Source organism: Crinia signifera, chromosome 1 (assembly GCF_055691185.1).
Source record: "Crinia signifera chromosome 1, ASM5569118v1, whole genome shotgun sequence".
Lineage (NCBI taxonomy): Eukaryota > Metazoa > Chordata > Amphibia > Anura > Myobatrachidae > Crinia > Crinia signifera.
In genome coordinates, this window is record NC_139217.1 from 369679779 (window position 1) to 369692505 (window position 12727).

A 12727-nucleotide genomic window follows, 5' to 3' on the forward strand; every position below is an offset into this window, starting at 1 on the left:
TTTGTTTTTCTCTAGTCAACTCGCTGTGCTCCGATGTCTCCATTTTCCTTGACTCCAAGATGCAACCACCTACAGAGACACAAGTGGACTATCTGAGGCAAATTGTAATGTCTGGTTTGGGGGATCACATAGCCAGACGGATTCGCCCAGAAGAACTCCTTGATGAGAAATGGAGGAATGCTTATAAGGTCAGCACATTACATATAATTACCCCTTTCTGTGTCTACTAGAGCAGTGGTTCCCAACCCTGGTCCTCAAGTACCCCCAACAGTGCTCGTTTTCCAGGTCACCCAGCAGATGCACAGATTATTCAGGCACATTTTAAAAGATTCACAGGTGGAGCTAATTATGTCACTTGTGATTCTGTGTGGAGACCTGGAAAACATGCACTGCATGGGGGTACTTGAGGACCAGGGTTGGGAACCACTGCACTAGAGCATTCGCAAGTTTATTTAAGCATTATATCGTATACAAGGTGGAATCTATATGCAGTTATTACTCTGTACTGTGTTCCACTACCTGCTACCGAATAATCATTACAGGAAAATAAAAGCCTAAAAATGTGATTAAAATTAATAAAATTAGCTACAAAGGTCACTTGGTGTAAATTCAGGGCTGGGTTGGTTCCGGGTGTTGGCTTTTGATCATTATTATTTATGATAAATATCAAGGATACCTTCCCAGCTACTTTACAGCTTCTTTTGGGGGGGTGATGGTGATCCGTGTATTATATGGGTTTCAACACATTTGTTTTTCTACAGCAGATTTATTGAATAATGCCTTTATTGGAAGAACCATTTCACTTTCTTCATCCCCTACTAGCTATTGGATCAACTACCAGTGATAAATGCGATCTGATCGCACCTTCTGAAGAGAGAAGTTGCCCATAGCAACCTGTCAGTTTCTGCCTAGAATATACTTGATAAATGCCATCTAAAAGCTGATTGGTTGCTACAGGCAACTTTTTTAGTCTGAGAGTTTTTTTGCTTGGATCCCGCACTGGATTCTCTACCGTGATGATTTTTAATTACATCCATTTTAAGATAGAGTAAACAATTAAGCAATGTCCAGATCCTGTATTGGTTTTTAATGAGAAATCTCAATTTAATAATTAGAGGCAAGAGGTGCTCCCCAGAGTCATAAATCAGTATATTTAAACCGGAGAAAAAGACGACTCATGTGTGGAGGCAGGGTGCCGGACGGGTTCCCGACAGTCGGGATCCCGACAGTCATTTACCCGACGTCGGGATCCCAACTGTCAAAATGCCGACAGCCGGGTGCCCGACGGACACCCGCTATTTTCCCTCGTGGGGGTCCACGACCCCCATAGAGGGAGAATAGAATAGGTGGCTCGCGTAGCGAGCCACCGTGCCCGCAGCGTGGCGAGCGCAGCGAGCCCGCAAGGGGCTTTTTTGCGCTCGCCATGCTGTCTGACTCCGGGCAGTCGGGATTCCGACGTCGGGATAATGACTGTCGGGATCCCGACTGTCGGAGTCCCATACCACACCCGTGGAGGCACTCTTAGGGTATAAATACCTGTATTGGTCCCAAGTGTGATGGGAAATATTTTGTATCAAGAAAAAGTGGTATTTTTTAAAACGTAACTTTTAATAATCACACATAATATAATCACACATAAAAAAAATATTATACAAAAAATATAGGATAAAAATGCACTGCAAAAAGATATATCACACCCCTGGTTATAAACACGTGTTCACTCTTAAGATAGTCGAGTCAATAAATTGGCTCCTTATTCAAATGATTTAAATATCTAGACACTTGAAAAACACACACAGACAAAAAACGTAGTTTTGTTAATTTATAGAGAAGGCTCTCTCTTATGCCTCCAATTTCGGGTTCAGACATTCGACATCCCGACAGTCATTTGCCCGACGTCGGGATCCCAACTGGCCGGACTCAGACAGCATGGCGAGTGCAACAAAGCCCCTTGCGGGCTTAATGCGCTCGCCACAATGCGGGCACGGTGGCTCGCTACATGGCTGCTACGCTCGCCACCTATTCTATTCTCCCTCTATGGGGGTCATGGACCCCCACGAGGGAGAATAGCCAGTGGATGTCGGGAACCCATCTGTCTGTGTTTTAACAGTCGGGACCCTGTCCGGCACCCTCAAATTTCCTGGTTCACACCAAGGACTGTATTGCTAAAATAAGAAAAATAATAATAACCCTAATTGTCGTGGAAATTAACCACAATTAGTTAAGCATAAGTGTCAGACTTTCTGATACTTACACTTAACTAATTGTGATTAATTTTCCTTGACAATTTGGGTTATTATTTTTCTTATTTTAGCAATAAAGAGCCTTCTCTATAAGGCATAAGAAAGAGCCTTCTCTATAAATTAACTAAACAACGTTTTTTGTCTGTGTGTATTTTTCAAGTGTCTAGATATTTAAATCATTTGAATAAGGAGCCAATTTATTGACTTGACATGGGGTTTTTCACTGTTTTTTGGGCCGACAGGCGGTATTTCATGCCCTACCATCCACTATGGGTTCATGGCAGACTAATATGGTGTGCCGAGCCTAGCGAGGCACCGTGCCCGTAGCATTGCCAGCGCAGCGAGCGATGTGAGGGGATGTGGTGCAGTTTAAACTGTGTCCATTGGAAGAAAAAAGGAAAAGACTCTCTTTTTGTGGGGCACTCTTTATGAATAGATTAATTAACGTAATTACGGTTTAAGGAAGATCAATTTGTGATTCAAAAAAGTAGGAAGGAGGAAACATAGCGCAAAAGTGCCCTTGAGGCGCCCCTTGTAATGGAAAAAAATTCAAGCTAGTATTACAATCGAAAGAGATAGTATAGAAATAGTAGTGTAAGATAGGAGATTTGAGTGTACTAAAAATTGGCTTTTATTAAGAATATCACGTAAAATAGGTACTAGACAAACATATACACATGGGCTGTGTATATTTGACACACAAAGAACACAGAACATAGAAGGCACTATCTATTGATCCACTTTTTAGTGATAATCACACACCTGTAGTTTGTCTGGACTGTGTTGAGACTGTCACAAAGTAACTAGCTTCTTGTGATTACAAAAGTACTAGTGGTAATGGCTATTGTGTAACTTCAACAGTGCAGATACTGAAAATGATGGCTACTAAGTAACTTCAACAATACAAATAATTCTACTAGAAGTGCCTGTGGGCTGGTTTCAGGAGTTCCAGCTATGCTAAGGATAGATATCCCTTGGTGAAGAGATTTTTTTGACATTCATTATATATAAAGACATTTTTATATACATGTAGTATGACATATATCGATATATATCGTATTTTGACCTGCAGCAGCAAGTCCCATGAGTAGATGTGTTACTGGGTCTTGAATCAAAAGAGTAAAAGAGAGGGGGAAAGGGGAGATAGTTATAGTATGTAGTCTCCCTTTGATGCCCTGCTCAGAGAATTTCAAAACACACTTTATATACCTATCGCAGTGGTGGGGAGTTCCGTTAGTTTCAGGGGAGTCACATCACCCTTAATATATCGGAAACTACCCTAAAACCACTGCTGGCTTCCACTGTGCAGAGGTGGGCTTTTGTAGGTATTGTGGGAAATCTCAATTAGCAAAGGGGTTAGGGATAGACAGGGAAAATCTCCTACTAGTCCTGTATTGGGTGTGCTGCCCCCTCACTTTATATATCTATAGTAAAAAGTGGACAGATTTCCATTGAAAGTTAGGGAGGTCACCCTCACAGATTATCACAAAGAGAGTCTTTTCCCTTTTTCTTCCAATATCCCCATTACTCTCAAGGGTGCACCTCCACCATAATTGAATTTCAGGAGAAGGAACTCCTCCTCATATTATACACACTGGTGGAATAACAACAATTTTTCTCAATCCCTGTATAGCTTACTACAAATAAGCCGAACCTGTGCACCGTTCAAAGCCCCAATCCCCCACACCCCTAAAAGTTACTAAACTGTGTCCATGTCGACTGTGTTGACATTCGGGTAAAAAAAACTGTGAAGAACCCATGTCGATCTTGACTATCGATCTAATGACCTGTTGAACTAATGACCTTTCAATCGAGAACCATGTTGACCTTTTTTTCATGTCGACCTAATGACTGTCTACTATAATGCTGTAGACCAAATGATCCCAACCCCTCCTGTCCATTTGGTTTCCCTTCTTGCTGCTATACTGTATATAATAGTGTGGAGCTAGTGTCAAAGGAACCAACCTGTAAGGTTTTCATCATATGCAATATTTTATAAAGTTTGGTTATAAAATCTCATCCTGGAATATTTCCAAAATCTGGATTTGTCAGGTATGTGGTAATTGGGTCGAAAGCCAAAAGGTCGATACATGAAAAGTGTCGAATTGAGTTTTTCGTGATTTATTTTTTAACTCAAACTTGTGCATACTTTACCAACCCAGTGGGCACAGAGGGAGAATATAATAGAGCCCGAAGCCATGCCAGGGGACGCGGTACTCTTATGTCGACATAGACACAAATAAACAGGACTGTTGACCAATGGTGGTCAACCTTTTTGACTGTCAACCTAGATACTGTAGAACTAATGACCCATATTTGATTTTTCTAGGCATCCCTCACCTAGCACATACTGGAAAATGTTATTTAATTATTTAGAATGTTTGATAAATCTCACTCTGTTGAACCAGAAAATAAATACATATGTAAATTATCAACAACAACAAAAAACTGTTTTGTATTTGCATTTCCAGACTCCTCTTCTAGAAGATCCAGTTTTCATTCATCCAAACTCCGCACTCTTCAGACAGCTTCCTGATTTTGTGGTTTACCAGGAAATTCTGGAAACAACCAAAATGTACATGAAAGGTACGATACTAATCCCTACCTTTCTGTAAGTGAATGGTAGCCAGCTTCATCTCATGCAGTGGCTGAACAAATATATTTTGTCCATAGCCATTTTATAAAACAAGTTCTCCTAAACTAGGCAGAAACTGAGATACGTAATGGTTGTAATGATTTTTGATTTTTGTAGGTGTTTCCTCCATTGAGCCGGAGTGGATTCCTGCATTGCTTCCTCAATACTGCCACTTTGGAAACCCCCTCGAAAACCCTTCCCCATTTTATTGCCCGGAATCAGGAACTGTGAAGTGCCACAGACCAAGCACATTCTGTACGTATACTGCTAAATATGATTTCACATATTCTTTTGGAAGCAGTGCAAATATATTAGATATGTTTATGTAAGTCTTGTGCCCCATTAACCTTTCCACACAGTCTTAAGGGCCCTACGCACAAAGAGATTTGTGCCAGAGATTCATAATGGGAGATTCAGCATGAGAGATTTCGCTTAAAATGAATGTCTCAGATAATGGAGCCCACACACAGAGAGATTTGTGCCAGAGATTCAGCATGAGAGATTTCAAATCTCTCACAAAGTATTTTGGCGACTTCAGGGGAATAAAAAAAGTCTTCAAATTGAAATAATGGGTTGGAATTAAAGCCTGTGCGTGTCATCTTCTTTCTCTATAATAGAAAAAGAATTTAATAATGTAAAAAAAATGGCGTGGGGTTCCCCCGCAAGCATGACCAGCCCTGGGCTCTTGAAGCGGTCCTGGTTCCCAAAATACGGGGGACGAAATAAATAGAGGTTATCCGTATTTCGAGGACCAGCACCAGGCTCCACTAGCAAGGGGTATAATGCCATAGCCAGGGGACACGCTTGATGAGGTCCTGTGGCCAAAGCATTACTCACCCTAACTAGTCAGCCCAAGCCGTGAGTTTTTGGGGAGGTGGGGACCCCCCCCAAATAGAGGGGTCACCCCTCTCCGGGGCACCCCAGGGCAGAAGCCCAGGGCTATCCTCTTCACCCCTGAGTGGGTGCAGGGTTGATAGCTTGTTTTAAACAGTAATATTGTCTTTTACAGTAAGACTACAGGTCCCAGCAAGCCTGCCCCACATGCTGGTATTTGGGAGAACCACAGGTACTAGCATGTTGGGCATTTAAGGCCTGCTGGTACCTATAGCCCCTGTAAAGGAAATAATAAAATAAAAACACAAACACAGGTTTTTAAATATTTTATTAAACTGCATCTTGTCTTCACCCAGGAGGCCCCTACCCACCACCCCAGGGCTCCTGTGACGTCTTCACCTGGGGTGGCGGCCATTTTAGCTCTTTTGCATGGCTGCTGCTTCCCAGGGCTTCAGCCTCTTAATCTGTGTTCTTTACCTGGGGGCAGCTGCCCTCTGTCTCGAGCTGGCTAATATAATGACAAGGCTGGCCGTGGCCATTTTGAAATTATTTTTTCCTTCGACGCCACCGCGCCAATGAATGAGGGGGGACCCGCTAAGAATAGGTCACCACCAGGATGGGTTCTGCAGATGGATTGGCGGGGGTTGGGGTGCCGCGGGAAGGGGAGGGTCAGAAGTGCTGCGGATGGAGAATGGGGGGGGGTCTGAAGTGCCGCAAGGGAGGGTGTTGGGTGTGCCTCAGGTGGGGGAGGGGGGTTGGGGGTGTTGCATCGCCCTGCTCATCTGCCACACATGCGGGAGAGATGTGCAGGAGCTTCTGAGCGACTGCACTGAAATGATCTGACCCATCCATTCTAAATCTTGGGCAGATTCAGAACGGCGGGGGCCGCACATTTAAATCGCTGTGTGGTCTACACACACAGTGATTTACATGTGTTTTCATGCATTTTCTGTGTGATTTTGTAAAATCACTCAGAAAATGCCTGAATGTCACCCATTACATTTATAACCTGATTTGAAATAAAAACAACTGAATGGTAGTGGCTGTCTGCTACTGTAAGCTCGACCACCAGTTGTTGGTTAGATCCCGCATGTCCCGGAATGGGTTAAGTCAGTGGTTCCCAAACTGTGTGCCGCGGCTCCCTGGGGTGCCTCGGGACACATGCAGGGGTGCCGCGGGTTGGTGGTCCAGGACCAACTCAAATTATTACTGGTTAATTATTTATGAGCAAAACCAGTGTTGGTGGCTGCCAATCATAAAATGTGTACAAACAGAAGCAAACCCTGCCCTTTACCACATAACTGCCGCTAAGAATCACATATAAACCCAATCTACTTAATTTTTTTGGGACCTAGGGGTGCCGTGAAAAAAATTCTGATTCTCTAGGGTGCCGTGAATCAAAAAAGATTGGGAACCCCTGGGTTAAGTCATGGAGCCCTGATTGCTGTAAGCAGTGGTCAGTGCAGTCTAAAGCTCTGTCCCAAAGAAATCATTCTGTAACAAGTGGGCATTGTGATTCCAGTGATCTATGTTGACATGGTTGTGATGGTATGCGGTCGATAGGTCGACCACTATTGATTGACGGGCAAAAGGTCAACACATGATAAAGGTTAACATGCAATAGGTAGACATGAAAAAGGTTTACATTAAAAAGGCATTATTTTCATACTATCCTTGTGGACATAGAGGTAGATTATAAAAGTGTGCCAAGTGTAGAAGCACCCTGCCCAAAGCATGACAAGCGAAGCTGTACACTTACAAGGTACCCATGTGATCCCATGCCGGCCTTTCTTTCCATGTTGTCCACTTTTTTCTTTATTTCAATTTTTTGCCCGTTGACCAATAGGGGTCAACCTATTGACTGTAGACCTAAGTACAGTCAAACCTATGACCCATTCCAGTTGTGATCGTATCCCCTGCTTGAATTGCTGTTGGTGCCAGATTACACTAAATATACCAGTGATGATTATAAAGGAGGATTGTTGCTGTATTTTTTTTTGTTACCTGACCATTACTTGTCGTCCTTTATCCCTTAGATCGAGTTGCATGGCAGCTTCCTGCTGTTGTAGTTGACTACCCAGAAGGCCTAGAGCGCTACAAGTATTTTGCCAAGTTTCTGCTTGAAGGGAAGGTATGGAAAAGTTAGAAGTGGTGGTACTTCAAACCTCTATATAAATTATGACATTAAATGTCATCAATAATGTAGATTAGATGGGAATATATTAATGCTTATTTGTTCCTTTAGGTAATAAAAAAATTGGGCTCCTACACTCATATTCTGCTGTCAAGTCCAAATACATTGCTTAAAACGTGGGCCAAGTAAGTGAAATTTAAATATACATGCCAAACATTAATATATTATAGTGAAACTTTACTGATATTTCTGACAGGTAATGTGCAGTTGTCTAAACTTGGGGGAAGCCTGTACGCCTATTTGTCCCCTGAGTTTACTAATGCATCACAACACTGTCATGCGGCAAGAAAAGAACATTAGTATATTGACTTTGGCTTAGTGTAAATGATGCTGAAAGATCTATTATTCTTATGTTGATACAATTTTATTTCTTAAATATGATATTTTGATTATTATTTTTTTTAGACTCCAGCCTCGAACAGATATTTTCTTGAAGGCCTTAGTTTCTAAAAAGGCAGACAACCTGTGTGCATTAAAGGCTGCCTGGAAAAATGAACCTAAATGTAAGTCCATGTCAACAGTTGAGGTTCTATGATCATATAAGGCCTTATTCATAGTTGGGCATAATGGGGGTGCACTTAACATTGCAAGCACCCATTTGCTGGCATAGCATCGCAAGCCAGCAAATGGGTGCTTGCAATGTTAAGTGCACCCCCATTGTCAACGCGACCCCCACTATCAACCAACCCGAAGCGTGGCGAGCGCAGCGAGCCTGCGTCCTCTGACCTTTTCATACCCCCACTATCCACCTCGGCATGGAGATGATTTTAAATAGTGAGGAGAGCGCACGTGGATTACTTTACACACTATCCCGAGCCCGAAGCTGCGCTCGCTACACTATCTAAAATCAAGTGGGGGTATGAAAAGATCGGAGGACGCGTACCGCCGCCCCTCGTGGGCTCGCTGCACTCACCACGCTTCGGGTTGGCATTGATAGTGGTGGTGGCGTTGACAATGGGGGTGCATTTAACATTGTAAGCACCCATCAGGCTGCTTGTACAATTAAAAATCGCATTGCATCGCATGCCGCAATATTAAATGCGATGCGATGCAGTACGATGAACATCGTGGGCGCCGTGATAATACACAAGTACCCAAAATGGTCCTTTTTGTGTGATAACTTAATGGCAATGATGTCAACACAGATGATGAGAACTGCGCCATTTCATGGAAGTGTCACAGGAATGCATGCAAGTTTCTTTGCTCCATTGTAGTCTGTGTAAAGAAATTTGGGGTGTATGCTTTCCAGGGGTGACTAAAGACTTAAAGACAGTCGGGATTCTGACGGTCCTTTGTCCGACATTGGAATCCTGACTTACACAGGCTATTTTCCCTCGTGGGGGTCCAAGAGCACCATAGAGGGAGACTAGAATAGGTGGCAAGCGCATAGGGGCTTGAATGCGTTTGCCCCCTATCGGGCTCCTGACAGTCGGGATTCTGATGTCCGAGAAATGACCGTCAGAATTTTGACGGTCTGTGAGTTATACATACCCCTTTCCAGATACTAATGATGCTGGTTGTAACTGCTGACATGAAAACCTATTGCGGGACAAGCTTCCACATGCAGTCAGAATGACTCTTATGTTGGGTACATACTGGCAGATAGGTACTTGTGGAGTATCACTGCTCCCACGATGTGCATCGCATGCTAAAAAATCGCATCGCATGCGATTTTGCACTGAAATGCATCCAAATGCTTTGAAATGTGCAGCAAACATGTTAAATGCCCCCAAATGTCATTTTTCAGAGTGTACCACCCCCACTATCAACGCCAACCCGAAGCGTGGCGAGCGGCGGCGGTACACGTCCTACGACCTTTTCATACCCCCACTATCCACGTCGGCGTGGAGTTGAGAATAGAAAGTGTGGCGAGCGCAGCGAGCCACCGAGCCCGAAGCGTGGCGAGCGGACGCGGATACCTTCACAGGTATACGCGTCCCCTCGCGGGCTTCACAGGTGTCCGCGTCCCCTCGCGGGGCTCGCCACGCTTCGGGCACGGTGGCTCGCTGCGCTCGCCACACTTTCTATTCTCAACTCCACGCCGACGTGGATAGTGTAGGACGCGTACCGCCGCCCCTCGCGGGCTTGCTGCGCTCGCCACGCTTCGGGTTGGCGTTGATAGTGGGGGTGGTACACTCTGAAAAATGACATTTGGGGGCATTTAACATGTTTGCTGCACATTTCAATGCATTTGGATGCATTTCAGTGCAAGATCGCATCGCATGCGATTTGATTGCATGCGATGCGATCGCATGCGATTTTTGATAAAAATAGCTAAAAAAACCTGTAAAAATCACATCTCATCGCATGCCATATCATGCCACTACATATGGCATGCGATGGCATGCGAGGGGAGCCGTGATACTCCACAAGTACTGGCAGATATATTGTGAGCCTGTCCGAGGGTGTGTATCCCGAATATGTCTGTCGACGATGTTATTCAGACATATCACGTTGGCTGTTGAGCACTTCCAATGGCCTATACATCAGGCCATCTGGCTGTGTACACCTGCTGTGGGTGGCTGAAAACACAGCTGGGTGAGAAAATTCAAATGCTCACTCAGCTGGGGATCCTGATTAAGCAGCTGTTCGTTCTCCATGATCATGGAAGCATCCTACTTGGGTAAATTTACTAAGATGGGAGTTCTGTTGAAGATGGGATGTTGCCCATAGCAACCAATCAGATTCTACTTCTAAAGCCCTGTACACACACATCCATTTGCTTTTGATTCGATGTTAGATTCGATTTTCTATTATATCTGGCATTAGATCTTTCCATTCGATTTGGCATTAGATCTGTACTTTTGCATTAGATATTTAATTCGATATACATTCATGGTACATTGTACACATTCGATTTACTAAATCGAATTCGATATTTCCTTGGCTGCGCAGTAGATTTTTCGGTACTTATGTAGTATCTGGACGCCCGATTAAAAAATCGGGTCCATCGCATGCGATGCGATGGACCCGATTTTTCCATAGGATTCAATGTTAAAATGGACTGAGTCCATTTTAACATAAGATTCTATGGGAAAAAGGGTCCTTTTCATTCCCCACTATCCAACTACGCATGGAGTTGGATATAAACCTGTGGTGAGCGTAGCGAGCCACCGACCCCCAAAGCGTAGCGAGCCACCGACCCCCAAAGCGTGGCAAGCGGATGCGGAATACTTATTAACGAATCCGCGTCCCCTCGCGGGGCACGCTTCGGGTTCGGTGGCTCGCTACGCTCGCCACAGGTTTATATCCATCTCCATGCGTAGTTGGATAGTGGGGTAATGAAAAGGACTCTTTTTCCCATAAAATCCTATGGAAAATTGGGTCCATCGCATCGCATGCGATTTGGTCGGATGTGATGCGATAATCGGGCGTCCAGATACTACATAAGTACTGATTTTTCTGTTCGATTTTGTTAAAACGGGAGCGCGCATCAAATCGAAAGTGACCCAAAAAACATTTGATTTTGCTTCTATAAGCAAAATCGGTACTTGTGTATTTTGGCGGCGCCCCCGATGTCCATCGTACGATGAACGCATCGCATGCCATGTACCTGATGGCATGCGACGCGATTTTGACCCCCTATACGATAAAAAATCGTATAAGCACCCTAAATGGTGCTTTTGAGCACCCTAATGGGTGCTTACAATGTTAAATGCACCCCCACGCCACCCCCCCACTATAAACGTGAACCCGAAGCGTGGTGAGCGCAGCGGTACGCGTCCTACGACCTTTTCATACCCCCACTATCCACGTCGGCGTGGAGTTGAGTAAAGAATAGTGTGGCGACCCACCGAGCCCGAAGCGTGGCGAGCGCACGCGGATACCTTCACAGGTAAACGCGTTCCTTCGCGGGCTTCACAGGTATCCGCGTCCCCTCGCGGGGCTCGCCACGCTTCGGGCTCGCTGCGCTCGCCACACTATTCTATTCTCAACTCCACGCCGACGTGGATAGTGGGGGTATGAAAAGGTCGTAGGACACGTACCGCCGCCCCTCGCGGGCTCGCTGCGCTCGCCACGCTTCGGGTTCACGTTTATAGTGGGGGGGTGGCGTGGGGGTGCATTTAACATTGTAAGCACCCATTAGGGTGCTTAACATTGTATAAGCACCCATTAGGGTGCTTATACAATGTTTAATCGCATGGCATCGTATGGCATGTACAATGGCATACAATTTCAAAATTGTATACTATCGTACGATATCGCGTCGCATCGCATACCATCGTATGCGTTATGGTATGCGATGCGATGGGCGCCGCCAAAATACACAAGTACCGCAAAATCAAATCGAAAATCGGGAAAAATCGATGCATGTGTACAGGGCTTAATTTAGCACCTTCTATAACAGTGGTCTCCAACCTTTTTTGGGTCGGGAGCTACTCGCGACAAATAAACCGCCCGAAGAGCTACTAAAGTAAAAAATGTTAAAAAATCTGCATAATATAAAAAAAAAAACACTGCAATGCCCCAGACATAATATGGCACACACTGCAATGTCCAATATGTCACAAACATACCTTCCAACACTGTAGGTGGAGGAGAAGAGACAAAAATTTGAGGGTTCAGCTTCAGCTACTACCGTGGAACTCCTGCGAGGCTACATCCCCCATTTTTTCCGCTATGGGGGCATGGTCAGCTCTCTAACAGCTGTAGCCACATGGGGTGCGGCCATGAAAAATGGGGGTGTGGTACACATATGCCCTCAATAGTGCAGTGCCAGATACACATGACCCCAATAGTGCAGTCCGTGATACCCATTATAAATATGCCCCGCACCGTGATGCTCCATTATACATATGCCACACACACAATGCCCATTAT

At 44.6% G+C, this 12727-nt stretch overlaps 1 protein-coding gene across 2 annotated transcripts in view; it reads left to right on the plus strand.

Annotated features, from left to right (window-relative positions):
* DHX37 (DEAH-box helicase 37) overlaps positions 1 to 12727 on the plus strand; it is a 36980-nt gene that overhangs the window by 22523 nt on the left and 1730 nt on the right. The window contains exons 22-27 of one of the 2 annotated variants that reach the window (XM_083150655.1): positions 16 to 188; positions 4715 to 4829; positions 4996 to 5133; positions 7749 to 7843; positions 7958 to 8031; positions 8312 to 8409. In XM_083150655.1, coding sequence (XP_083006781.1) covers positions 16 to 188; positions 4715 to 4829; positions 4996 to 5133; positions 7749 to 7843; positions 7958 to 8031; positions 8312 to 8409 — 693 coding nt within the window. The remainder of the gene's footprint in view (positions 1 to 15; positions 189 to 4714; positions 4830 to 4995; positions 5134 to 7748; positions 7844 to 7957; positions 8032 to 8311; positions 8410 to 12727) is intronic. The other variant, XR_014444706.1, reaches the window with a different exon arrangement.